Source organism: Ranitomeya imitator, chromosome 2 (assembly GCF_032444005.1).
Source record: "Ranitomeya imitator isolate aRanImi1 chromosome 2, aRanImi1.pri, whole genome shotgun sequence".
Lineage (NCBI taxonomy): Eukaryota > Metazoa > Chordata > Amphibia > Anura > Dendrobatidae > Ranitomeya > Ranitomeya imitator.
The window spans coordinates 572,922,352-572,950,237 of record NC_091283.1 but is presented as its reverse complement, the minus strand read 5'-3'; the positions used below and the strand labels follow the sequence as shown (position 1 = coordinate 572,950,237).

Genomic DNA, 27,886 nt, shown 5'->3' with positions numbered 1-27,886 from the left:
GTTGCAGGAGCTCCTGTGTTGGTGAGGCGGTAGCTCTGGTGTTGGTGAGGCGGTAGCTTCGATAGTGATGAGGCAGCAGCGGTGTCAGTGCAGGCTGTAGGCTTTCCTGAAGAGATGAGTTTTCAGGTTCCGTCTGAAGGATCCGACTGTGGTTGATAGTCGGACGTGTTGGGGCAGAGAGTTCCAGAGGATGGGGGATATTCGGGAGAAGTCTTGGAGGCGATTGGATGAGGAGCGAATAAGTGTGGAGGAGAGAAGGAGGTCTTGGGAGGACCGGAGATCGCGTGAGGGAAGATATCGAGAGATTAGTTCAGAGATATATGGAGGAGACAGGTTGTGGATGGCTTTGTAGGTCAGTATTAGTAATTTGAACTGGATACGCTGAGGGAATGGGAGCCAGTGAAGAGATTTGCAGAGGGGGGAAGCAGAGGAGTAGCGAGGAGAGAGATGGATTAGTCGGGCAGCAGAGTTAAGGATGGACTGGAGAGGTGCAAGGGTGTTAGCAGGGAGGCCACAGAAAAGGATGTTGCAGTAGTCAAGGCGGGAAATGATGAGGGCGTGCACAAGCATTTTAGTAGATTGGGGGTTGAGGAAGGGACGGATCCTGGAGATATTTTTGAGCTGGAGGCGACAGGAGGTGGAAAGAGCTTGGATGTGTGGTTTGAAGGACAGGGCAGAGTCGAAGGTTACTCCGAGGCAGCGGACTTCGGGTACAGGGGAAAGCATGATGTCATTGACTGCGATAGATAGGTCAGGTAAGGAAGATTTGTGGGATGGAGGAAAGATGATGAGTTCAGATTTGTCCACGTTGAGTTTGAGGAAGCGAGAGGAGAAGAAGGAGGAGATGGCTGATAGGCACTCTGGGATTCTGGACAGCAGAGTGGTGACGTCTGGGCCAGAGAGGTAGATCTGAGTGTCGTCAGCATAGAGGTGGTACTGGAATCCATGGGACTTTATGAGTTGTCCCAAGCCAAGTGTATAGATTGAGAAGAGTAGGGGTCCTAGAACAGAGCCTTGAGGGACTCCAACAGAGAGAGGGTGGGATGAGGAGGTAGTATGGGAGTGGGAGACGCTGAATGTGCGGTTGGAAAGGTACGAGGCGATCCAGGATAGGGCGAGGTCTTTGATGCCAAAGGAGGAGAGCATCTGCAGTAGGAGGCAGTGGTCAACTGTGTCGAAAGCAGAGGACAGGTCTAGAAGGAGGAGTACAGAGTATTGTCCAGTAGCTTTGGCGGTAAGTAGGTCGTTAGTGATTTTGGTCAGGGCAGTCTCAGTTGAGTGATGGGGGCGGAAACCAGATTGTAGATTGTCGTACAACAAGTTAGATGAGAGGTGGGAGGAGAGTTCAGCATGGACGTGCTGCTCCAGGAGTTTGGAAGCAAATGGGAGCAGCGATATTGGGCGATAGCTGGACATAGCAGTTGGATCGAGGGCAGGCTTTTTAAGGATAGGCGTGATTGTGGCATGTTTGAACGCAGAGGGGAAGGTGCCAGAAGTTAGTGATAGGTTGAAAAGGTGGGTTAGGGATGGGATAAGTGTGGTGGTGAGGTTGGGGAGGAGGTGGGATTGGATGGGGTCGAGCGCACAGGTGGTGAGGTGGGATTTGGAGAGGAGACAATTAAGTCCCCCTTCAGTGATGTTGGATAGGGAGGTTATGGGGTTTGGGCATTGGTCTGGTATACAAAGGGGTTGTGGTGGTTAAACAATAAAGACTTGCCTTGTCTGGTCGATCTTATTTTTAAAGTGTGTGGCAAAGTCCTCAGCAGAGATGAGGGAGGTTGGAGGGGGCAGTGGGGGGCGGAGGAGGGAGTTAAATGTTTTGAATAACTGTTTGGGGTTGTGGGATAGGGAAGATACGAGGGTTGTGAAGTAGGCCTGTTTAGCAGAGGTGAGTGCAGATTTAAAAGCGAGTGTTGCTTGTTTGAATACAGTGAAGTCGTCTTGCGAGTGTGTTCTCTTCCAACGCCGCTCCGCAACCCTGGACACTTGCCTTAGCTTTTTGGTGGTGTTATTATGCCAAGGTTGTCTATTGATACATCGCGCTCTGCCATGGACGAGAGGGGCAACCGTGTCAATAGCTGATGCGAGAGTGGCATTGTAGAAAGCAGTGGCAGTGTCTGTGTCGTGGAGTGAGGATATGGATGCTAGTGGTAGGATGGAGTCAGAGAGAGTGTGGGTGTCTAGGTGTGCAAGGTTTCTGCGTGGGTGCGCATGTTGCTGGATATGGATGATTGGTGAGGAGGACAGGGATGAGAAGGTGAGCAGATGGTGGTCGGATAGAGGAAGAGGGGAGGTGGTGAAGTTAGATAGAGAGCAGAGACGGGTGAATACCAGGTCTAGTGTATGCCCATCCGTGTGGGTGGCTGCAGAGGACCACTGAGTAAGTCCAAAGGATGAGGTAAGGGACAGAAGTTTGGAGGCTGTTGACTGAAGGGTATCAATGGGGATGTTGAAGTCACCCATGATGATGGTGGGAGTGTCAGCAGAGAGAAAGTGAAGAAGCCAGGTGGAGAATTGGTCAATAAAGGCAGTGGCCGGGCCCAAAGGTCGGTATATGACGGCCACTTGGAGGTTGGAGGGATAGTAGATGCGGACAGAATGGACTTCAAAAGAGGGGAGGATAAGGGAGGGAAGAGGTGGGATTGGGTTAAAGGTGCAGTTTGAAGAAAGGAGAAGACCCACTCCTCCACCATGTTTGTTGCCGGGTCGAGGGGTGTGGGTAAAGTGGAGGCCTCCGTAACACAGCGCAGCAGGGGAGGCGGAGTCAGAGGGTGTTAGCCATGTTTCTGTGAGGCCAAGGAAGGCAAGATTGCGGGAGAGAAAAAGGTCGTGAATCACATGAAGCTTATTGCAGATTGAGCGGGCATTCCAGAGTGCTCCAGAGAGAGGGAGCAGGGGGGTGGGCGTCAGGGGCACGGGTTTTATGTTGGAAAGATTGCGGAAGTACTGTATACTGTATATAGTATATACGTGTGTCATCTCCCCTGTATATAGTATGTACCTGTATGTCATCTCCCCTGTATAAAGTATGTACCTGTATGTCATCTCCTGTATATAGTATATACCTGTGTGTCATCTCCTCCTGTGTATAGTATATACCTGTGTGTCATCTCCTCCTGTATATAGTATATACCTGTGTGTCATCTCCCCCTGTATATAGTATATACCTGTGTGTCATCTCCCCTGTATATAGTATAGATCTGTATGTCATCTCCTCCTGTATTAGACCGCGTTCACACGTTATTTGATCAGTATTTTTACCTCAGTATTTGTAAGCTAAATTGGCAGCCTGATAAATCCCCAACCAACAGGAAGCCCTCCCCCCTGGCAGTATATATTAGCTCACACATACACATAATAGACAGGTCATGTGACTGACAGCTGCCGTATTTCCTATATGGTACATTTGTTGCTCTTGTAGTTTGTCTGCTTATTAATCAGATTTTTATTTTTGAAGGATAATACCAGACTTGTGTGTGTTTTAGGGCGAGTTTCATGTGTCAAGTTGTGTGTGTTGAGTTGCATGTGGCGATATGAATGTAGCGACTTTTGTGAGATGAGTTTTGTGTGGCGACATGCGTGTAGCAAGTTTTTGTGTGTCGAGTTGCATGTGACAGGTTAGTGTAGCAAGTTGTGTGCAGCAAGTTTTGCGCGTGGCGAGTTTTATGTGGTGCGTTTTGAGTATGTGCAAGTTTTGTGTGAGGCAACTTTTGCATGTGTTGCAACTTTTGTGCATGTGGCAATTTTTCCGCGTGTGCAAGTTTTGCGTGTGGCGAGTTTTCCATGAGGTGAGTTTTGCACGTGTGGCGAGTTTTGCGTGAGCCTAGTTTTGCATGTGGCGAATTTTGCGTGTGGCGAGTTTTGAGCGGCGACTTTTGTGTTTTGACTTTTATGTGGCGAGGTTAATGTATGTGTGGTGAAATGTGTGCTGAGGGTGGTATATGTGTTCAAGCACGTGGTAGTGTGTGGCGCATTTTGTGTGTGTGTTCATATCCCCGTGTGTGGTGAGTATCCCATGTTGGGGCCCCACCTTAGCAACTGTACGGTATATACTCTTTGGCGCCATCGCTCTCATTCTTTAAGTCCCCCTTGTTCACATCTGGCAGCTGTCAATTTGCCTCCAACACTTTTCCTTTCACTTTTTCCCCATTATGTAGATAGGGGCAAAATTGTTTGGTGAATTGGAACATGCGGGGTTAAAATTTCGCCTCACAACATAGCCTATGATGCTCTCGGGGTCCAGACGTGTGACTGTGCAAAATTTTGTGGCTGTAGCTGCAACGGTGCAAATGCCAATCCCGGACATACATACATACATACATACATACATACATACATACATACATACATACACACATACACACACATTCAGCTTTATATATTAGATTCACATAAAGGGAGATGGGTTGCTTATCACTGGGGGTCCTATTGCTTGGACTCTCAACAATCATGAGAATGGGGTCCCAAGTCATCAGATTAAAGAGTATGTCAGCCCATTCTGACAGTAAGCACATATATCTTTAAAGTGCAAAACAGTCTATGCTTGCTTTATTTCAACCTCTGATGTTCAACCAAAGTGACAGTAATCTAAGTCCGTAGCATTGTTGGAGATATGGCACCCAAAGAAATCGCACCTTTTGGCTATGTGCACACGTAGGAAGGGTCCTCTGCGGGTTCTCCCGCAGCGGATTTGATAAATCTGCAGGGCAAACCCGCTGCGGTTATCCCTGCAGATTTATCACGGTTTGTCTTGCGGTTTCAGCTGCATATGTAGCATCAATAGTAATGTTAAAAATAATTTAAAAAAATGGTTATACTCACTCTCCGACGTCCTGATCTCCTCGGGGCTGCACGCGGCGGTCCGGTTCCAAGGATGCTATGCGAGCAGGACCTCGTGACGTCACGGTCATGTGACCGCGATGTCATCGCAGGCCCTGCTCGCATAGCAACCCTGAGACCGGACGGCCGCGTGCAGCGCTGAGAGGTGAGTATATCTTTGTTTTTTTATTTTAATTCTTTTTTTAACACAAATATGGTTCCCAGGGCCTGGAGGAGAGTCTCCTCTCCTCCACCCCGGGTACCATCCGCACATGATCCGCTTACTTCCCGTATGGTGGGCATAGCACCATGCGGGAAGTAAGCGGATCAATGCATTCCTATGTGTGCAGAATCCCCGCGATTCTGCACAAAGAAGTGACATGCTGCGGAATGTAAACCGCTGCGTTCCCGCGTGGATTTTTCCGCAGCATGTGCACAGCATTTTCGGTTTCCCATAGGTTTACATGGAACTGTAAACTCATGGGAAACTGCTGCGGATCCGCAGCTGCAGAAATGCTGCGGATCCGCAGCAAAATCCGCAACGTGTGCACATACCCTTAGTGATCTAATTGCTGCCTCTCTTCTGAAGAACTGAAGTTTGATCAAACATGCTAATTGGCTCTGTGCTTGGCATGTCCAAGAGGCTACGTGCACTGACCGACCTACTGGTTCGGCGTGCCCTCACCTCCTTCATTGGTGATTGACAGTACTTGCTTATGTGGAAAACAAAAGAAAAAAAAGGAATATGCACACAGTGGTATCAACCTAATAAATTTTATTATATTATAACAATCCACCATATACAAAAGCAAGAAAGGGAAAGACAAACATTTAAAAACATTTAAAAACAAATCGGACCTACCCACATCCCCCCAAATGCAGTAACAAGGATCCACATGACACTATATAGCAATATACAAATAATACAAGTGATACAAGGAACCCCTAAACAGATAGGCAGGTTAATGCAATAATAAGCATATATATTCAATACACTGTGCTGCCAATCTGACAGAGCCCTCATAGAATAAGACACATTATCAAAAATTGGATCCCAAAAATAATCGATACCCCCCTAGTGCCACACCAGGCCTATAATAAGACAGGTTGCTATCCAGCAGAAGAATTATAGATTACGCCGGCAAAATGACCAAGTACCTAAAACAGCTATACAGCAACCTACCCTAAAGCTAACACCCAGTATAATACTTTACCAGGATGCAACACCAGGCTTCCAGTCACCTAGGAGTCAATACCCCATTGATGTCCGTTGATAAGTGTGCCCCCAGAGCACAAAGCAGATATGAAGGCAACAGGCATCCAAAAGTGCATGCACCTAAATGGAGCTAGGGTGAGCAAGGGATGAGGTCAGGACCGGGGGGGATCCAAGAGGGGGGATGGAGGCCCCACGCGTATCGACGCTGCTAAAGGCGTCTTCGTCTTTTTTTTTTAACCTTGGAATTTTTTTTCACCACTTAAATAAAAAAAGAACCTAGACATGTTTTTTGGTGTCCACGAACTCGTAATTACATGGAGAATCGTAATGGCAGGTCAGTTTTAGCATTTATTGAACATAGTGAAAAGGAAAAGCATAAAACAATTATGGAATTGCATTTTTTTGCAATTTCACCACACTTGGAATTTTTTTCCTGTTTACCTGTACACGATATGTTAATACCAATGCTGGTGGTCAAAATTAAAACTTGTCCTGCAAAAAACAAGCCTCACATTGCCATTTTGATAGAAAAATAAAAAGTTATAGCTCTAGGAAGAAGGGGAGCAAAAAACAAAGATGCAAAAACGAAAATACCTCTGGTCATGAAAGGGTTAAAAGTGAGGCTTATACAAGTCATCAGCCAACTCCTAAGATGGAAAAGTATAAATGTTACAGTTCTCCGTAAATGGCGACATTTTAAAAAAATTCTTTTTTTCACTATTTGGATTAATAAAAACATCATGGAAGTTTGGTATCACTGTAATTGTACTTGCCTGAAAAATCATGTCAACAGTTAATTTTTACCACATAATGAACGCTGTAAAACAAAACCCCAAAAATATTGTGGAATTACCATATATACTCGAGTATAAGCCGACCCCCCCCCCCCTTAATTTTGCAACAAAAAACTGGGAAACTAATTGACTCGAGTATAAGCCTAGGGTGGAAAATGCAGCAGCTACGGGTAAATGTTAAAAATAAAAATAGATACGAATAAAAGTAAAATTAATTGAGACATCAGTAGGTTGTGTTTTTGAATATCCATATTGAATCAAGAGCTCCATATAATGCTCCATACAGTTCATTATGGCCTCATAAGATGATCCATATACAAATATGCCCCATGTAATGCTCCATGCAGTTCTTTGAATATCCATATTGAATCAAGAGCTCCATATAATGCTCCATACAGTTCTTTATGGCCCCATAAGATGCTCCATACAAAATATGCCCCATATAATGCTCCATGCAGTTCTTTATGGCCCCATAGATGCCCCATATAATGTTCCATGCAGTTCTTTATGGCCCCATAGATGCCCCATATAATGCTCCATGCAGTTCTTTATGGCCCCATAGATGCCCCATATAATGCTCCATGCAGTTATGGCCCCATATAATGCTCCATGCAGTTATGGCCCCATAGATGCCCCATATAATGCTCCATGCAGTTCTTGCCATGCTGTTGTGAATTCTGTGGCTGAGTTCACTTCTGTGGTCACAAGTGGTATTGCAGTCTCTGGGCTTCCTCCCTCAGGTGTTTTGGTGAGCTCGTTGGCTGCCTTGCTATTTAGCTCCACCTGAGTCTGTCTTCCTTGCTCCTTGTCAATGTTCCAGTGTTGGATCTGAGCTACTGCATCTTTCCTTGGGCCTGCTGCTCTGCTAGATAAGTGCTTCTAGTTTGTTTTCTGTTTTTTCTGTCCAGCTTGCTATTAACTTTTGCTGGAAGCTCTGAGAAGCAAAGGGGTGCACCGCCGTGCTGTTAGTTCGGCACGGTGGGTCTTTTTGCCCCTTTGCGTGGTTTTCGTTTTAGGGTTTTTTGTAGACTGCATAGTTCTCTTTGCTATCCTCGCTCTGTCTAGAATATCGGGCCTCACTTTGCTGAATCTATTTCATTCCTACGTTTGTCTTTTCATCTTGCTAACAGTCATTATATGTGGGGGGCTGCCTATTCCTTTGGGGTATTTCTCTGAGGTAAGTCAGGCTTGTATTTCTATCTTCAGGCTAGTCAGCTCCTCAGGCAGTGCCGAGTTGCATAGGTAGTGATAGGCGCAATCCACTGCTGCTTATAGTTGTGTGAGGATAGATCAGGTACTGCAGTCTACAGAGATTCCACGTCTCAGAGCTCGTCCTATTGTTTTTGGTTATTGCCAGATCTCTGTATGTGCGCTGATTACTGCACGCTGTGTTGCCTGATTGCCAGCCATAACACCATGCATTGTGCCACATGTAATGCTGCTGCTGCACTAGAAAAAAAAAAAATGACATACTCCCCTCTCGTCACTGCTCCTCAGCATCCCGTCTCTCCGCACTGACTGTTCAGGCAGAGGGCGGCGCGGACACTAATACGTCATCGCGCCCTCTGACCTGAACAGTCACAGCAAGAGGACGGGAAGACGAAGCGGCGGTGGAACGCGGAAAGGTGAATATGACATACTTACCTGCTACCGGCGCTCCTGACGCGGTCCCTGCATGTGCCACGGTCTTTGGGAGCGGCAGCTTCTTCCTGTAGTGAGCAGTCACATGGTACCGCTCATTACAGTAATGCATATGCGGCTCCACCCCTATGGGAGTGGAGTCCATATTCATTACTTTAATGAGCGGTACCAGTGACCGCTGAACAGGGGAAGAAGCTGCAGGCGCCCGAAGACGGTGGGACATGCAGGGACCGCGTCAGGAGCACTGGGAGCAGGTGAGTATTTGACAAGCATCGCTCCCCCTCACCCGCCGATCCCCCCCTCACCTTCCATGACTCGAGTATAAGCCGAGAGGGGCACTTTCAGCCCATTTTTTTGGGCTGAAAATCTTGGCTTATACTCGAGTATATACGGTACGTTTACGGTATTTCACCATTTCATAACACTTGGATTTTTTTTCCTCCTTTGTCAGTACCTTGTATGCCAAAATGAATGTTGTAATTCAGAACTACAACTTGTCCTGCCCTTATGGCTATATTGACTGAAAAATTAAAAATGATGCCCCTTTGAAGAAGGTGATGACAAAATTAAAAACTGCCTAGGGGATAAAGAAAGCCTATAGAGCAGTGTTCCCCAAGTCCGGTCCTCAAGAGCCACCAGCAGGTTATGTTTTCAGGATTTCCTTAGTATTGCACAGGTGATAATTGTATCACCTGCACAGGCAAGCATTCACTGACCTGTGTAATACTAAGGAAATCCTCAAAACATGACCTGTTGGTGGCTCTTGAGGACCGGAGTTGGGGAACACTGGTATAGAGGATCTCTTCACTATAGGTCAGGATTTCCAGCTGCGTCCAGGTCTTGGAGGTCACTGCGCGTAACAGTTACAACATACAGTGACCTCCGAGGCCTGAACACAGAAGTGCTGGAAAATAGTGATGAGGTCATAGATGCGGCGCGTTATGGCAAAAAGAAGAGGACCAGACTGGGTGGTCCGAGAGGTCTCCGAAGAGGTGAGTATTATTTTTATTTTTTGTAGCTCCTGTTCCAGCTTGCTTTTAAATGTGGGTTACGAACAAACCTACAGAACCTATTTAGTTTGTAAACCAGGGACTACGTAGTTAATAAAGCTCTTGACTCTTTCTAAAAGAAACAGTAGAGTAACTTAGTTGTGGAACCTTCTTTGTAGCAACTAAGTCTGTATAGAATGAAGTCTACTTTTCTGTCCTAGTTTAGGGAAATGCCAGTAAAGCCTCATATTTTGCTGATTGGTAATGCTCTACTTTTAGTCAGCTGCCGACCTCTTTTCTCTTGACAGGTTTTCCGCTTTGCATCATGCAGCTCTTAGTGGCAACTCTGAGCTATTGCTGCTACTTCTAGAAACACAGGCAGCTGTGGACATCAAGGATGGCAATGGTGAGTGTGAACCAAGTGTATCTTCTGCGATATCTGAAAGCCGGCTGCCATTCTAGTAAAGGCATTAATTTCCCTCCAGGAATGCGTCCCTTACACTACGCAGCATGGCAGGGCCAGCCAGAGCCTGTGCGGCTCCTTCTCCGAGCAGCTGCCAGTGTCAATGCTGCTTCCAATGATGGACAGATTCCCTTGCACTTAGCTGCTCAGTATGGACACTATGAAGTAGTAAGTCACACTCATTCGTCTCCATCTCTGTATGAAAATATCAGCTATATTGCTTTGGGTATTTTATTATAAATATTCCAGAGGTTTATTAAAGTGGAACTTGGGTCAGCTGTGCAAAAAGGTCTAGGCTATATTGAAGGCAATTGCAGCGATCTCCAATAAAGTGCCTATCGTTAGTCTATAATGTATAACTGATATGTTACCTTTTCTCCCAGTCTTCCATGTACAGGTAATTCTCACAAAATTAGAATATCATCAAAAAGTTAATTGATTTCAGTTCTTCAATACAAAAAGTGAAACTCGTATATAGAGTCATTACCAACAGATTGATCTATTTCAAGGTTTTATTTCTGTTAATGTTGAAGATTATGGCTTACAGCCAATGAAAACCCAAAAGTCATTATCTCGGTAAATTAGAATAATTAACTAAATACACCTGCAAAGGCTTCCTAAGCATTTAAAAAGGTCCCTTAGTCTGTTTCACTAGGCTCCACAATCATGGGGAAGACTGCTAACTTGACAGATGTCCAGAAGGCAGTTATTGACACACTTCACAAGGAGGGTAAACCACAAAAGGTCATTGCTAAAGAAGCTGTATCCAAGCATATTAATGGAAGGTTAAGTGGAAGGAAAAAGAGTGGTAGAAAAAGGTGCACAAGCAATCGGGATAACCGCAGCCTTGAAAGGATTGTTAAGAAAAGGCCATTCAAAAATCGGGGGAGATTCACTAAAAGTGGACTGCTGCTGGAGTCATTGCTTCAAGAGCCAACACACACACACACACACACACACACACACACACACCCAGGACATGGGCTACAAGTGTCGCATCCCTTGTGTCAAGCCACTCATGACCAATAGACAAAGCCAGAAGCGTCGGACCTGGGCCAAGGAGAAAATGAACTGGACTTTTGCTCAGTGGACCACGGTGTTGTTTTCAGATGAAAGTAAATTTTGTATTTCATTTGAAAATCAAGGTGCCAGAGTCTGGAGGAAGAGTGGAGAGGCCACACAATCCAAGCTGCTTGAGGTCTAGTGTGAAATTTTCAGTGATGGATTGGGGAGACATGTCATCTGCTGGTGTAGGTCCCCTGAGGCTGTGGTCACGGACGCAACTTCTGACCTCTCCCTGAAATGAAGCATTATCAGGGACCTTCATTTCATGGGCAGGCTAGCCCCTGTGCTATGTTACTGCTTTTTTTTTTTACATGTATGTACAACATGAAGTAATTAGTTAATGAAACCATTGGAACACTAAGAGAGGGAAGGGAAATACTTTTTAAAATGTAACATGCACTTTTCCAAATAAGTTGTCAGTGTGTACCCAGAAAGCTGCCAATCAGTGGTGTGGGTGGGGTTATTTGGAGCTCAGCATTCAGAGAACTGCTAGACCTGCAGCAGATGAAACAGCTTTTTTTTAATAAAAACTGCAGCAAGCAGTCCAGTAATTGACACATCACTGTAATCAAGAGTCTCTGCCCCTTCATCATGCTGCTCTCAGATTATATAGCAGAAACCTGACTACAGATTTCCTTTTATGTAATATGGCCATTCCTTGTCCAAAAGGTGCAATATACACAGTTAACACATTATAGTCATATAATGGGACTATACAGTATAACATTGCGCAAAATGTATCCGTCTCCATTTGAGGTGGCTTATTGGGATGTTTAAACTACAATACTTTGTAGCCTTCCCATCATACCCACAGTTGATGAAGAAACACAGATTTAGGATTAATTTACACTGGATATCTGCAGTATTATTATTTTATAGTGCCATTACCTTCTAGGACATATTACTTATGAAATGCAAATACATCATATGAAAATAAAGTCAGTAAATAAGAAATGTATAGAAATAGGGCCCTACCAGCATCTGGTAATACTTACAATCTGCATAGGAAATAACCAGTAGACATGGTTAGAAACTGTGTATACAGTTATTATTATTATTATGGTGCTGTACATGAGAAGGGGTTACATACAAATTACAGATATCACTTACAGTAAGCAAACTAACAATGACAGACTGATACAGAGGGGAGAAGACCCTGCCCTTGCGGGCTTACATTCTACAGGATGGTGGGGAATGAGACAGTAGGATGAGGGTTGCTCCGGTAGTAATGAGCAGCGGGGTGAGTGGAGGCTGTAAGCTTTCCTGAAGAGGTGGGTTTTCAGGTTCCGTCTGAAGGATCCGAATGTGGTTGATTAGTTGGATGTGTTAGGGCAAAGAATTCCAGAGGATGGGGGATATTCGGGAGAAGTTTTGGAGGCGGTTGGGTGACGAGCGAATAAGTGTGGAGGAGAGAAGGAGGTCTTGGGAGGACCGGAGACTGCGTGAGGGAAGATATCGGGAGGTTAGTTCAGAGATATATGGAGGAGACAGGTTGTGGATGGCTTTGTAGGTCAGTATTAGTCATTTGAACTGGATACGCTGAGGAAATGGGAGCTAGTGGAGAGATATGTAGAGGGGGGAAGCGGAGGAGTAGCAAGGAGAGAGATGAATTAGTCGGGCAGCAGAGTTAAGGATGGACTGGAGAGGTGCAAGGGTGTTAGCAGGGAGGCCCCAGAAAAGGATGTTGCAGTAGTCAAGGCAGGAGATAATGAGGGCATGCACAAGCATTTTGGTAGATTGACAGTTGAGGAAAGGATGGATTCTGGAGATATTTTTGAGCTAGAGGCGAAAGGAGGTGGAAAGAGCTTGGATGTGCGGTTTGAAGGACAGGACAGAGTCAAGGATTACTCAGAGGCAGCGGACTTCCCGTATGGGGTAAAGCATCATGTCGTTAATTGCGATAGATAGGTCAGGTAAGGAAGATCTATGAGATGGAGGAAAGATGATTAGTTCAGATTTGTCCACATTGAGTTTGAGGAAGGAAGAGGAGAAAAAGGAGGATATGGCTGATAGACACTCCGGGATTCTGGACAGCAGAGAGGTGACGTCTGGGCCAGAGAGGTAGATCTGAGTGTCATCAGCACAAAGGTGGTACTGGAATCCAAGGGACTTTGAGTTGTCCCAGGCCAAATGTATAGATTGAGAAGAGTAAGGTTCCTAGAACAGAGCCTTGGGGGACTCCAACAGAGAGAGAGTGGGATGAGGAGGTAGTGTGGGAGTGGGAGACGCTGAATGTGTGGTTGGAAAGGTATGAGGAGATCCAGGATAGGGCGAGGTCTTTGATGCCAAAGTTCTTTGTATAGTTCTGTATACAGTTTTTGGATTGCGAAAGACTGTATGGTGGAAGAGTCCATTATTTGGCGTAGTGAGTCACAGACTAGGTGGATCACAGTGGAAAAATCTTAGTGACAACACAGATGGCCAGGTGGAGGTAACCATAGATAACATTGACTTGTATGGCATGGCAGGGGACAGGTAGAGGACTGCCTTGTATGCCAATAGCTGTTAATAACGGTTACATGCTAGGTACACTGTTGCCACCATTTGATGAAAAAATAGCAGCTCTCCATTAAAAAAAACTTTTAAAGCCACAAAGGAATCACCTTTTCATTGGATTGGTGATAACTTTTAGATCAATATACTGTAGATCCTAGTAATGGGTACACCACCAATTTAACAGTTATTACTTATCCAGTAGATGGATGATAGCTTATTTAAGCTGGAGATCCCTTTTAATCTTAGTAAGCAACAGAGTAACCATATTTTAGCAAAATAGAATTTTTGAAATCCCTGTGTTGGTGCCCCATATCACACCCTGCTTCTGAATAAGATTTAGTTAGCTTTTGGGTATAAATGCGAACACACTTTAATTTTCAGGATTTTGAGTAGCATTGTACTTTACATTTTTTTTTTTTTTATTTCTTTGCTACCAGTCTGAAACCCTGTTGCAGCACCAGTCAAATCCATGCCATGTCAATAAATCCAAGAAGACACCGTTAGATCTGGCTTGTGAATTTGGGAGAGTAAAGGTATTGACAGTTTACAGCTATTGTTTATTTTATTTCTTTTTTACATTTCTATGTCTCTGCTTCCTTTTAGCACATAAAACTTTAGACAGTAAGGTAAAGTTAGGTCAGGCTTTGAGTTGGCTGATGGTCTATGCAGAATGTTACATGAATCCCCCCTTCCTATAGTATATAAATATCATTGCTCAACCAACTGTAGGGTTCTGCACAAAGTGTAATATTGCTGGCGCGAGCTCTAACTGCTTGGGTCACAAAACCCAATGGACAGCCCTATCTACAGAACGTAACTTTTTCTCTATGAAGATTAGCCTGGCTGCAGGGTAAGATCATCTGAGCATCTATATCCAAGTGGAATGTGCCCCATTTATTTCCAGAAACCGTTGAGATTGATTTGGTGCAACAGTGGAGTTCTGCAGAAACTAGCTTGAGAAGAACTGGTCTACAGCATCCTCCATTCCTTTAGTATAAATCTCACTTTCCCTAAGCAATGTATTGTCTACTTTAATTGATTCCTTAGGTGGTGCAGCTGCTCCTGAATAGCCATCTGTGTGTCTCTTTGTTGGAGGGCATATCCAAAGATCCCACAGACCCTAATTTTACCACACCGCTGCACTTGGCAGCAAAAAATGGCCATCGGGAAGTCATTAGGTAGGTTAATTGGTGAATTTGCTAGTCACAATGGTAGGCGCAAAATTACCTTGCGAACTACATCTTATGAACACCTGTTGACTTTTTTTTACAGATTGCTTCTTAAATCTGGCATTGAGGTTAACAAAGTGACAAAGATGGGCAGTGCTCTACATGAGGCATCATTATGTGGAAAGACTGAAGTTGTGAAGCTGCTTATAGAGGTAAGAAGTATCAGGGAGTATAAACACAAGACCTGTATTTATTTTACTCACTTATATGGATCTATATTCATTTCACAGCACTTTACAGACGTTATCATCGCTGCACCATTGGGGCTCACAATCTAAATTCCCTATTAGTATGTATTTGGAGTGTGGGAGGAGACCCCCGTAATCATGGGGAGAACATACAAACTCCTTGCAGATATTGTCCTTGATAGGATTTGAACCAGGACCTCAGTGGTGCAAGGCTGCAGCGCAAACCACTGAGCCACCATGCTGCCCATTCCAAAGTTATGATTTTTGTTTTTAATGAGTAAGCCTGCTCTATCTTTCTTTTCTAGAATGGCATTGATGTAAATATCCGAAACACGTACAATCAAACTGCTTTGGACATTGTAAATCAATTCACCACCACTCATGCTAGTACAGACATAAAACAGCTTCTTCGAGGTAATTGTTCAAGTTATAAGCGTGTGACATGGTGGGATTAAACTAAAGGAATCATTGAAATAAGTGAGTGTGTCATAAAACAGTGTACACCCTTCATTGCAGAGGCATCTGGGATACTTAAAGTTCGAGCCCTGAAGGATTTCTGGAATGCTCATGATCCAACTGCTCTGAATATCCGGGCTGGAGACCTCATTACGGTAGTGACTATATTTTTGTTGTGTTGATTTTTAATGGTAAATATATTCCTTTTAGTTCTTGTAACAATGTATTTTGACTACAGGTATTGGAGCAACATACTGATGGCAGATGGAAAGGTCACATCCATGACGCACAGAAGGGAACCGATAGAGTGGGATTCTTTCCTCCGGCAATTGTCGAGGTCATCACTAAGAGGCTTGGTGAGAATTCACAACAATCTATAGAAGAAATATTAGTTTTGAAGTAATTAGACTTTATTTCCAGATTTCTTTATTCTAAGTTCCTAATTTTTTCTTTATTAGGCTCAACTATTTCTCGTAATACCACAACTTCTCAGCAGCGTTTGGCAAAGCCACTGCTACACCAGCACAGTCAATACAGTACAATAACCTGCATTGGTATGACCTCTGAATACAGTGGAGGTAAGTAATGGTGTCAGTAGAAATATGTTATTTTCATCATGTTCACATGTTATTCTGTTGATCATTTTTCTTTCTTGTGTAATTCTAGCTGGTGACCGTCACAGTGTGGGCAGTGAGGGTAGTCTGGGCAGCGTGCGCAGTGCTGGAAGTGGTCAGAGCTGTGAAAGCAGTGGTCTGAGCTCCACTCTTCTCATAGAGAATGCTCAGGTAACTCTCATGAAAAATATTAGCATTTTATTTCTGTTGCTTCCTTTCTTCCTCCCATTCATTGGACACATGGGTTGTCTTCTTTTCAGAACCTACATCATGGCAACGATGATCACCAAAACAGAATCCTAGTTGGTGAGGATCAGCGTTATCTTAAGTGTTTTGAGTTTGTACACAATTAATATTTATAATCATTCTGATGATGCTGATAACTTGTATTATTTTTTTTTAATCTAAGCATCATGCCCTTAATATAAAAAATGGCACCTCTTGAATTTCAGGCACCACTCCAAGTCATAAGATGAATTCTGTTCATGTGGAGAAAGAGCCAGGATCACACTTGCAAGGGAAGGTATGTGGTCGTGGTAAATGTATAGTATTTCTATGTCAATGGCTTACGTTACAGTATACAATGTGCTTTATATTGCATCATTAAAGTGGATAGTGAATAAATTGTAGAAGGGCTAGCGCACAACCATATATTATTCATGCTCACCAATGTCCAATATAAAGAAGCTGGCACTTCCAATACACTACAAACCACACATAGTTGCCCAAAGGGGAACCAGAACGAAGAGATCCAGAATGATATGCAAAAGGCTTTATTAGAAAATAAAATAAAATAACATACATAAAACTAGCCCAAGCACCCTAACATAAGGTGGAGGCTGTGTGCAGTATATTCAGTCAAATACTCATTTTAATATGGTAGTGGTATCGAGATGACATGCTCAATTCTGTACCTTTTAAGCTATCCAAGTATGCTCAGAATATAACATCAACAACCATATAACATCAGTAACAATATGTATAATCCATCTGTGTGGCCATATCTACCTGTAAAATAGCAGCACAGCGTTCCACCTCACCCCAACGCATGTTTCGCACCTGGCTTCTTCCGGGGGCGTGACTAGGGTGGATAAGTGTGGGGTTTTATCCTAGCCATCCGCCAATAGTAAGTGGTAGGCAGGAACATGTGACCGAGAGTGGATATTGAGCGGTGACCGGGCAATTGCGGCGCTTGCATCGATGCCTGCTTCCTGTAGTAAAGGTCACTTCCGGACCTGCGCTCCCTGGAACGCTCGTTGGTACGCAAACAATCTAGGAGTGAGCGCATCCGGAAATGAACAGGGCAGGAGACGGCGCATGCGCACTGCCGCAGAAACAGAAGGCTCCGCCGCAAGATGAAAAAAGAAAGGGGAAAGAAAAGAAAAACCAGAGGGAGGAGGGCCCATAAATATCGGGCTGTATAATAACTGTTATGTCCATGGAAAGTGGGGGCAGATAAAGATGGCATAATAGATAGGGGAGAATAAAATGAATAAAAGTGCATCGTGTCCATTATTTAAAGTGATATAGTGCATACATTATAAAAAGGACTTGTGAAGTCATATGATGTACCCATTATATGTTACACCATTATTTACAAGAAATTTATTTCCCCTTTCTTTTTTCATCTTGCGGCGGAGCCTTCTGTTTCCGCGGCAGTGCGCATGCGCCGTCTCCTGCCCTGTTCATTTCCGGATGCGCTCACTCCTGGATTGTTTGCGTACCAACGAGCGTTCCAGGGAGCGCAGGTCCGGAAGTGACCTTTACTACAGGAAGCAGGCATCGATGCAAGCGCCGCAATTGCCCGGTCACCGCTCAATATCCACTCTCGGTCACATGTTCCTGCCTACCGCTTACTATTGGCGGATGGCTAGGATAAAACCCCACACTTATCCACCCTAGTCACGCCCCCGGAAGAAGCCAGGTGCGAAACGTGCGTTGGGGTGAGGTGGAACGCTGTGCTGCTATTTTACAGGTAGATATGGCCACACAGATGGATTATACATATTGTTACTGATGTTATATGGTTGTTGATGTTATATTCTGGGCATACTTGGATAGCTTAAAAGGTACAGAATTGAGCATGTCATCTCGATACCACTACCATGTTAAAATGAGTATTTGACTGAATATACTGCACACAGCCTCCACCTTATGTTAGGGTGCTTGGGCTAGTTTTATGTATGTTATTTTATTTTCTAATAAAGCCTTTTGCATATCATTCTGGATCTCTTCGTTCTGGTTCCCCTTTGGGCAACCATGTGTGGTTTGTCACATATTATTCATGCAGCGCTAGCACACATAGTAAACTAGATTAATGCAGAATACCTACCTACGATGCTCATCATTACTTAGTCCACTTTCAGTAACACATCTCAATGTACACTCTGACATTGTTAAAAAGAAAATATATATATGTATACTAGCTGAAGAGCTTGGCGTTGCCTGGACATAGTAAATATCTTTAGTTAGTTATAGCACCTCACTTCTCTTATTTTCCCATCACGCCTCTCATTTTCCCCCTCACTCCTCTCATTCCCCCTAACACTTGTCATTTCGACCTCACATCTGTCATTTTCCAATCACTCCACTATTTTCCCTCACTCCTCTCATTTTGCACTCACACCTTTTCATTTTCACCTCACACCTCTCATTTTCACCTCACACCTCTCATTTTCCCCTCAGTATATACATGTTTGTCATCTCCCTTATATATAGTATACACCTGTATGTCATCTCCCCTGTATATAGTATATACCTGTATGTCATCTCCCCTGTAAATAGTATATACCTGCTGTATGTCATCTCCTCCTGTATATAGTATATACTTGTATGTCATCTCTTCTGTATATAGTATATACCTGTATGTCATCTCCTTCTATATATAGTATATACCTGTATGTCATCTCCCCTGTATGTCATCTCCCCTGTATATAGTATATACCTACTGTATGTCATCTCCTCTATATACCTATGTGTCATCTCCTTTTTTATATAGTATATACCTGTATGTCATCTCCTCCTGTATTATTATTATTATTATCGTTATTTATTTATATAGCACCATTAATTCCATGGTGCTGTACATGAGAAGGGGTTACATCAAAATACAAATATCACTTACAGTAAACAAAACTAACAATGACAACAGACTGGTACAGAGGGAAGAGGACCCTGCCCTTGCGGGCTTACATTCTACAGGATTATGGGGAAGGAGACAGTAGGTCGAGGGTTGCTGTAGCTCCAATGGTGTTGAGCTGGCCATGTGGTCTTTACAGGCTGTAAGCTTCCTTGAAGAGGTGGGTTTTCAGGTTTCTTTTGAAGGATCCAAAAGTAGTGGATAACCAGATGTGTTGGGGCACTGAATTCCAGAGGATGGGTGATATTCGGGAGAAGTCTTGGAGGCAATTGAGTGGGGGCGAATAAGCGTGGAGGAGAGGAGGAGGTCTTGGGAGGACTGGAGATTACGTGAGGGAAGATATTGAGAGATTAGTGTGGAAATATACGGAGGAGAAAGGTTATGGATGACTTTGTAGGTCAGTGTTAGTAATTTAAACTGGATACGCTGGGAAATTGGGAGCCAGTGAAAAGATTTGCAAAGAGGTGAAGCAGGAGTGTAGCGAGGAGAGAGATTAATTAGTTGGGCAGCAGAGTTAAGGATGGACTGGAGGGGTGCAAGAGTGTTAGAAGGTAGGCCACAGAGGAGTATGTTGCAGTAGTCGAGGCGGGAGATGATTAGGGCATGCACAAGCATTTTGGTAGAGTGTGGGTTGAGGAAAGGACGGACTCTGGAAATATTTTTGAGCTGGAGGCGACAGGAGGTGGCAAGAGCTTGGATGTGCGGTTTGAGGGACAGGGCAGAGTCAAGGGTTACTCCGAGGCAGTGGATTTTGGGGACAGGGGAAAGTGTGATTTCATTTATTTTGATAGATAGATCAGGTAGGGAAGATATGCGTGATGGAGGAAAGATAATGAGTTCAGATTTGTCCACATTGAGCTTGAGGAAGCGAGAGGAGAAGGAGGAGGATATGGCTGATAGACACTCTGGGATTCTGGAGAGCAGAGAGGTGAGATCTGGGCCAGAGAGGTAGATCTGAGTGTCATTGGCATATAGATGGTACTGGAAGCCATAGGACCTTATGAGTTGTCCCAGGCCGAGTGTATAGATTGATAAGAGTAAGGGTCCTAGGCCAGAGCCTGGGGGAAATCCAACAGAGAGGGGGCTAGGTGAAGAGGTAGTATGGGATAGTATATACGTGTGTCATCTCCTTCTGTATATAGTATATACCTGTATGTCATCTCCTCCTATATATAGTATATACCTGTAAGTCATCTCCTCCTGTATATAGTATATACCTGTGTCATCTGCTCCTGTATATAGTATATACCTGTGTGTCATCTCCCCTGTATATTGTATGTACCTGTATGTCATCTCCTCCTGTATTAGACCTCGTTTACACGTTATTTGGTCAGTATTTTTACCTCAGTATTTGTAAGCTAAATTGGCAGCCTGATAAATCCCCAGCCAACAGGAAGCCCTCCCCCCTGGCAGTATATAGCTCACACGTACACATAATAAACAGGTCATGTGACTGACAGCTGTCGTATTTCCTATATGGTACATTTGTTGCTCTTGTAGTTTGTCTGCTTATTAATCAGATTTTTATTTTTGAAGGATAATACCAGACTTGCGTGTGTTTTAGGGCGAGTTTCATATGTCAAGTTGTGTGTGTTGAGTTGCGTGTGGCGACATGCATGAAGCAACTTTTTGTGTGTCGAGTTGTGACAGGTTAGTGTAGCAAGTTGTGTGCAGCAAGTTTTGCGCGTGGCGAGTTTTATGTGTGATGCGTTTTGAGTATGTGCAAGTTTTGTGTGAGGCAACTTTTGCATGTGTTGCAACTTTTGTGCATGTGGCAATTTTTCCGCGTGTGCAAGTTTTGCATGTGGCGAGTTTTCCACGAGCTGAGTTTTGCACGTGAGCCTAGTTTTGCATGTGGCGAATTTTGCACGTGGCGAATTTTGAGCGGTGACTTTTGTGTTTCGACTTTTGTGGCGAGGTTTTGTGTGTGTGTTCATATCCCCGTGTGTGGTGAGTATCCCATGTCGGGGCCCCACCTTAGCAACTGTATGGTATATACTCTTTGGCGCCATCGCTCTCATTCTTTAAGTCCCCCTTGTTCACATCTGGCAGCTGTCAATTTACTTCAAACACTTTTCTTTTCACTTTTTCCCCATTATGTAGATAGGGGCAAAATTGTTTGGTGAATTGGAAAGCACGGGGTTAAAATTTCGCCTCACAACATAGCCTATGACGCTCTCGGGGTCCAGACATGTGACTGTGCAAAATTTTGTGGCTGTAGCTGCGATGGTGCAGATACCAATCCCGGACACACACACACACACACACACACACACACACCTTTATATATTAGATATATTATAGTATTTTAAGGCTTAGCATGTCCACATTACAGTAACCACAATGTCACACGTAGTAATTTTTGCAAATTTATTAACAAAGAAAAACTGAAATATCACATGGTCATAAGTATTCAGACCCTTTGCTCAGTATTGAGTAGAAGCACCCTTTTGAGCTGGTACAGCCATGAGTATTCTTGGGAATGATGCAACAAGTTTTTCACGCCAGGATCCTCTGCCATTCTTCATTGCAGATCTTCTCCAGTTCCGTCAATTAGGTTTAGGTCAGGGCTCTAGCTGGGCCAGTCAAGAATGGTCACAGTCGTTCTGAAGTCATCCCTTTGTTATTTTAGCTGTGTGCTTTGGGTCATTGTCTTGTTGGAAGGTGAACCTTCAATCAAGTCTGAGGTCCAGAGCACTCTGCTAGAGGTTTTCATCAAGGATATCTCTATACTTGACCGCATTCATGTTTCCTTCAGTGACAACCAGTCCTGTCCCTGCAGCTGAAAAACACCCCATAGTATGATGCTGCCACCACCATGTTTCACTGTTGGGATTGTATTGGGCAGGGGATGAGCAGTGCCTGGTTTTCTCCACACATACCGCTTAGAATTATCACCAAAAAGGACTATCTTCATCTCATCAGGCCAGATAATCTTATTTCTCATAGTCTGGGAGTCCTTCAGGTGTTTTTTTAGCAAACACTATGATGGCTTTCATATGTCTTGCACTGAGAAGAAGCTTCTGTTTCGCCACTCTGCCATAAAGGCCCGACTGGTGGAGGGCTGCAGTGATGGTTGACTTTGTGGAACTTTCTCCCATCTCCCTACTGCATCTCTGGAGCTCAGCCACAGTGATCTTGGGGTTCTTCTTTACCTATATCACCAAGGCTCTTCTCCCACGATTGCTCAGTTTGGCTAGATGGCCAGGTCTAGGAAGACTTCTGGTGGTCCCAAACTTCTTCCATTTAAGGATTATGGAGGCCACTGTGCTCTTAGGCACCCTGAGTACTGCAGAAATTCTTTTGTAACCTTGGCCAGATCTGTGCCTTGCCGCAATTCTGTCTCTGAGCTCCTTGGCCAGTTCCTTTAACCTCATGATTCTCATTTGGTCTGACATGCACTGTGGGATGTGAGGTCTTATATAGACAGGTGTGTGCCTTTCCAAATCAAGTCCTATCAGTTTAATTAAAAACAGCTGGCCTCCAATGAAGGAGTAGAACCATCTAAAGGAGGATCACAAGGAAATGGACCGCATGTGACTTAAACATGAGCGTCTGAGCAAAGGGTCTAAATACTTATGACCATGTGATAGTTCAGTATTTCTTTATTACATTTGCAAAAATGTCTTCATTTCTTGTTTTTTTTTTTTTGTTTTTTTTTAGTCAAGATGGGGTGCAGAGTGTACATTAATGTGAAAAAAAATGAACTTTTTTGAATTTACCAAATGGCTGCAATGAAACAGAGTAAAAAGTTTAAAGGGGTCTGAATACTTTCCGTACCCAATGTATAAATCATCAAGTTAAATAAAAAAAATAATAAAAAAAAACTAAAAAAACGTAAATTTGCATTTTTTCATGTATTTTTTTTTTTGTATTTTCTGGTTTTTTGTTTTTTTTTATTTTGTTTTATTTTACTCTTACATTATTGCAGATTTGTGCATACCTTAATTGTGTAGGTTGATATAAATATGTAATGTGTATATGATATATTAAAAATAAAGTAATTTTCGAGGAGGTAGGTCCTATTTTTTTTAATTTTTTACTAATACTTATTAAAACAGACATCAGTTTCACCGCAGTTCTCTTATAAAAATGTGTTGTTTTGAAGCTTGTGATTATTATTTGACTAATGCAACTTTAGGAATGTCTGTAACTGTTGTACCGTCACAGTGGCATTTTGATCGCTACGACGGCACGATCCGTGACGCTCCAGCATCGTAACAATATCGCTCCAGCGTCGTAGACTGCTGTCACACTTTGCAATGTACGACGCTGGAGCGATAATTTCATGACGTATGTGCGATGTAGAAGCCGTTGGTTACTATGCGCACATCGTATACAATATCGTGCACACCTTTGTTACACCATGCGATCATGCCGCCACAGCGGGACACTAGACGACGAAAGAAAGTTTCAAACTATCTGCTACGACGTATGATTCTCAGCGGGGTCCCTGATCGCAGGAGCGTGTCAGACACAGCGAGATCGCTGGAACGTCACGGATATATCGCTGGAACGTCACGAATCGTGCCGTTGTAGCAATCAAAATGCCACTGTGTGAAGGTACCCTTACTGTTGGGAGCTATACACTACACAAGTGTTTGCCTTCCTACTTCCTAAAGTTCATCTTTTATCCTGGTAATTTGTTTATTTATATGTTTACTGCAATTTTGCAATATCCGTTTTGAAATTATCTAAAAAAATAAATAAAAATAAAACAATTACAGTTTGTAACTTGGGAAACGCATTGCTTTACATTTTATTTAGTCGTCCCGCAAAATTTGCATTATAATTTTTCTAACATTTTCAGGCTTTGTCTAAAACCGCCCGGTATTCCCTTCATGTTCATTGTTGTACAGAGCCTGTTCAGATGCCCTGCAGTTAGGGAAGCGCAGTCTTTATATAAAGCTCTATTCGGTGTTACGCAGAAAATCTATTTCTCCCAGAATCTTTTGCACTGGGAAGTTAAGCTGAACTGCTTTAGTTCTTTGGCGTTGTGGTGTCTGATTTCATAAGCAACAATGAACATGAGAAAGCTCCTCTGGGCTCATCTATGGGCTGTCACTCAGGATTAGTATCAGATAGGTAATTTATTGTATTTACAAAGTTACCCAACCTGTATAAAAATTATATATAGGTGCAAAGTTTAAAATATTCAGAAATTAGTTCTGGGAAACGTCTTATTGACAGTTGTGAGTCTTGTTAGATGATAGACAATTTTGCTAAGCATAGTATATACATTGTAACTCTTTTGTCTGATTATTCTGTAGGACGCAGAGCTTATATATTGCTGGCTTCGCAGCTTCCAGCTGGACATGTATGTAGGGAACTTTTTGTCCGCAGGCTATGATCTTTCGACAATCAGTCGCATGACCCCAGAGGTGAGGGTGATTAAGCAATAATAGGTTCACATACAAAAGTCGGCTATCATTCTGTAAATACTTAATGATTCCCTTTTATCCTATAGGATCTCACAGCAATTGGTGTAACAAAACCTGGGCACAGAAAGAAAATTTCTACTGAGATCAGCAGACTGAGCGTTGCAGATGGACTTCCTCAAAAAACACCAGTGAGAATTCCCTGTAGTATTCCTAGTCAACACCTTTTATTTAAACTTCATTTTTGTAACCCCAATTATTCTTACAGAAATTATATTTTAAATTGGGAGCTACACCAAAGTCACATAAAGCCTTTTACAGGTCCTGGGGGGGAAAGCACCCCATTAGTTTAAGAAACTGAGCCACAGGAATGTGCAAAACAATACAAAATGCATGGAATTTACTTAGATTAGGGGTGCCCAGTCTGTGACGTGACACAGATGATGATGGTTTAGAAATAACTATCGGTTAGAAGACATTAGATATTTAAATAAAGGCTGGAAAAACAAGGGCAGCCTATAATGTAGAGGAGCCCCTTATCCACTTTCTCAAAGCATCATTTTAACGCGTACTGCTTCTTCTGTGTAATGGAAGTGTCTCTTCTCATTTGGTTATTTAGGTAGACCTGTGGGATTGGCTTTCTCAGTTGGGACTTCCTGAGTACCACAAGCAGCTGTCGGAAAATGGATACGAATCTCTAACTAGTGTGACAGAACTGACATGGGAGGACTTGCAGGAGATTGGAATTCATAGACTAGGTAAAAGAAACATGAAATCATTTTTAGTTGGCTCACACTGGTTCTATGTGCATACAGTAACAGATGCATTACTAAAATGATTTTATTATATTTCTCAGGACACCAAAAGAAGTTGCTTCTGGGCGTCAAACGCTTGCTTGATCTCCAAAAAGGATACACAAGCGGAGGAACCTTAAGATCTAGAAAATCAGGTTCATTGTCATCTGTTCCTGTTGTAGAGCATCTTGAAAATGGAGAACCACCAGTTACCCCAAAACTACAGACCTTTAAAAATGTGGAGTTAAGCCGGGAACTCCAAAGTGCATTAACACATGGCGGAGAGATGCTGTGTATGGGAAGGCGTTCATATAGTCAGGAGAGTATTAGTTCTCGTTCGCAGGGCTCGGGTCACTCTCAAGACTCTATGACTCTCCAAGCTCCAGTACTCACTAACTTTAAAGTTTTGGACTCCAATTTACTGGAAAGGAACTTGCCAGAGGGAATGGACCAATTACAAAATATTGCAAATGGTTGCTCTGACCGTCCAGAGCCTCCTGTGCCTCCTCCCAAGCCCGCTTTGAAAAAACGTTCATTGAGCGTATGTCGCTATGCTTTGTCAGATGGAGAACCAGAGGAGGATGAGAAAACGGCAACTTCAGGATCAGCTACGCTGAGTTCTTATGCGACACTTACCCGTCGCCCAGGTCGTAGTTCCCTCACAAATGGGCAGCCAGTAAAGAAAGTCCTGCGAAGTCAATCTTTTGCTGTACGGGCACGCAGAAAGGGTCCACCTCCACCACCTCCTAAGAGACTAAGTTCCATGTCTAGTGTGGATGGCGGAACTACTGTTGGAAATAACTCTGTGAAAAGCATAGCGGCAAGTTTGGAGGGACAGCTGGAATTTAAACCAACAGAGTTTTCTAAAACTGAAGTCTTGGAGAATTCTGGGGCTCGAAGAAGAACAGTGAGTGAATCAGCCGCCGGAGTGGAGGGGAGATTATCATTGCCACTTGCAGTAAGACAAGAAGACGAGAGAAAAGAAGAAAATATCTCATCACAGCATAGCTCAAGTGAGAGCATTCCTTTTGCTGAGGAGGGAAACCTTACCATCAAACAAAGGCCCAAACCACCATCAACCAAGGCAGAGTTTGTTACAGCAGCAGAACTGTTCTCAGCGGTACAGTCACAAAATCCTGTGCATTCACATGCCAACTCTGAAGCACCTCAAATTCCCGACACAAAAAAAGAGGTTTCTATAGGAGTCAAACCCCTTATCAGTCCTAAGCCAAATCTTGATGCTAAATTTCTTACCGAGACTCATGGCTCCAAAGTAAATGCAGAGCTGGAATTTAACCTCACTGAATCTGATACAGTGAAGAGAAGGCCAAAAATCAAAGACAGAGAGGCCGGCAGCCATGAAGAAGCAGATCTCAAGAGTCTAACTAACCCTATACCAGCCGAAGCAAGCACTTTATGTGGTCCTCCAGCACCAGATTCTGTTGTGAACAGAATAGCCAAGATTGAGAAAGGTTCTCTAGGCTTGGAAAGAAGAGACAAACATCAAGAAGAAATTGAGAAGAGAAGGGAAACAGAAAAAATAGGTAATGTACCCAGTCAGAAATGCTATGAAATCCTTAATATGATTTAATGGGGTTTTCCAACATACAAAATTCATTGTAATAAATAAATCTTGGAATAGTAATAAGTACCACAATAAGATAAGTTTAAAAAGAAAAATCCCGCTGTGAAGTGTGTCCTTGCTATTGACTGTGTAATGGCTGTGTCTGACCATACAGGGACATTGTCTGATCATACCACAGCTCCTGGGCACCGGAAACAAGAGGGTATGCAGATAGGACAGCGTGGGATCACAGCTGATTTTCTGTGTTTAACCCCTTACCGACATCGGGCGTAATAGTACCCTGAAGTTAGACCCCCTCCCTTTGATTTGGGCTCCAGCGATGAGCCCACATGTTCTGAGGGACATGGCAGCTGTTTTAAACAGCTGACATGTGCCCGCAATAGCCATCAGTGGAATCGCGATCCACCCTCGGTTATTAACTAGTTACATGCCGCTGTCAAACTCTGACAGTGGCATTTAAATGGCGCTTTTAATCAATCACGTCAGAAATACGCACTCCTGGAGACCTCTATGGTTGTCAGTGCCGGCTTGCTGTGCCGGCTTGCTCATAGCAAGTCAGTAAATCTGCTATATAGAGGCGATCTGACCATCGCCTCTATGTAGCAGAGCCGATCGGGCTATGAAAGTTTCTAGTCTCCTTTGGAGACTATTGAAGCATGCCAAAAGTAAAAAAGAAAAAAAATGTTTTTAAAAAAAAATATATATATATATATACATAAAAAAAAAAAATATATATATATATATATATATATATATATATATATATATATATATATATATAAAAGTTCAAATCACCCCCCATTCAAAATGATAATCAAATCAAATCTACACAGATTTGTTATCGCCAAGTTCAGAATCGCCCAATCTGTGAAAGAAAAGGGGTTAAACTGGTTGCTAAACGGTATAGTGAAAAAAAAAGTCAAAACGCCAAAATTATGTTTTTTTTGGTCGCTGCGACATTGCATTAAAATTCAATAACAGGCGATTAAAAGATCATATCTACCAAAATGGTATCATCACC

The 27,886-nt window shown here is 43.3% G+C and overlaps 1 protein-coding gene across 1 annotated transcript in view; it reads left to right on the top strand.

Moving 5' to 3' along the window:
- The window catches only part of CASKIN2 (CASK interacting protein 2), a 91,137-nt gene that overhangs the window by 53,681 nt on the left and 9,570 nt on the right, over positions 1 to 27,886 (top strand). Inside the window, exons 4-19 of the mRNA XM_069752185.1 lie at positions 9,767 to 9,864; positions 9,944 to 10,089; positions 13,920 to 14,015; positions 14,530 to 14,660; positions 14,755 to 14,863; positions 15,205 to 15,313; positions 15,416 to 15,510; positions 15,594 to 15,711; positions 15,814 to 15,933; positions 16,022 to 16,140; positions 16,230 to 16,275; positions 16,422 to 16,492; positions 24,379 to 24,489; positions 24,576 to 24,677; positions 25,106 to 25,244; positions 25,343 to 26,824. Of these exons, the coding sequence (XP_069608286.1) occupies positions 9,767 to 9,864; positions 9,944 to 10,089; positions 13,920 to 14,015; positions 14,530 to 14,660; positions 14,755 to 14,863; positions 15,205 to 15,313; positions 15,416 to 15,510; positions 15,594 to 15,711; positions 15,814 to 15,933; positions 16,022 to 16,140; positions 16,230 to 16,275; positions 16,422 to 16,492; positions 24,379 to 24,489; positions 24,576 to 24,677; positions 25,106 to 25,244; positions 25,343 to 26,824 (3,092 nt within the window). The remainder of the gene's footprint in view (positions 1 to 9,766; positions 9,865 to 9,943; positions 10,090 to 13,919; positions 14,016 to 14,529; positions 14,661 to 14,754; positions 14,864 to 15,204; positions 15,314 to 15,415; positions 15,511 to 15,593; positions 15,712 to 15,813; positions 15,934 to 16,021; positions 16,141 to 16,229; positions 16,276 to 16,421; positions 16,493 to 24,378; positions 24,490 to 24,575; positions 24,678 to 25,105; positions 25,245 to 25,342; positions 26,825 to 27,886) is intronic.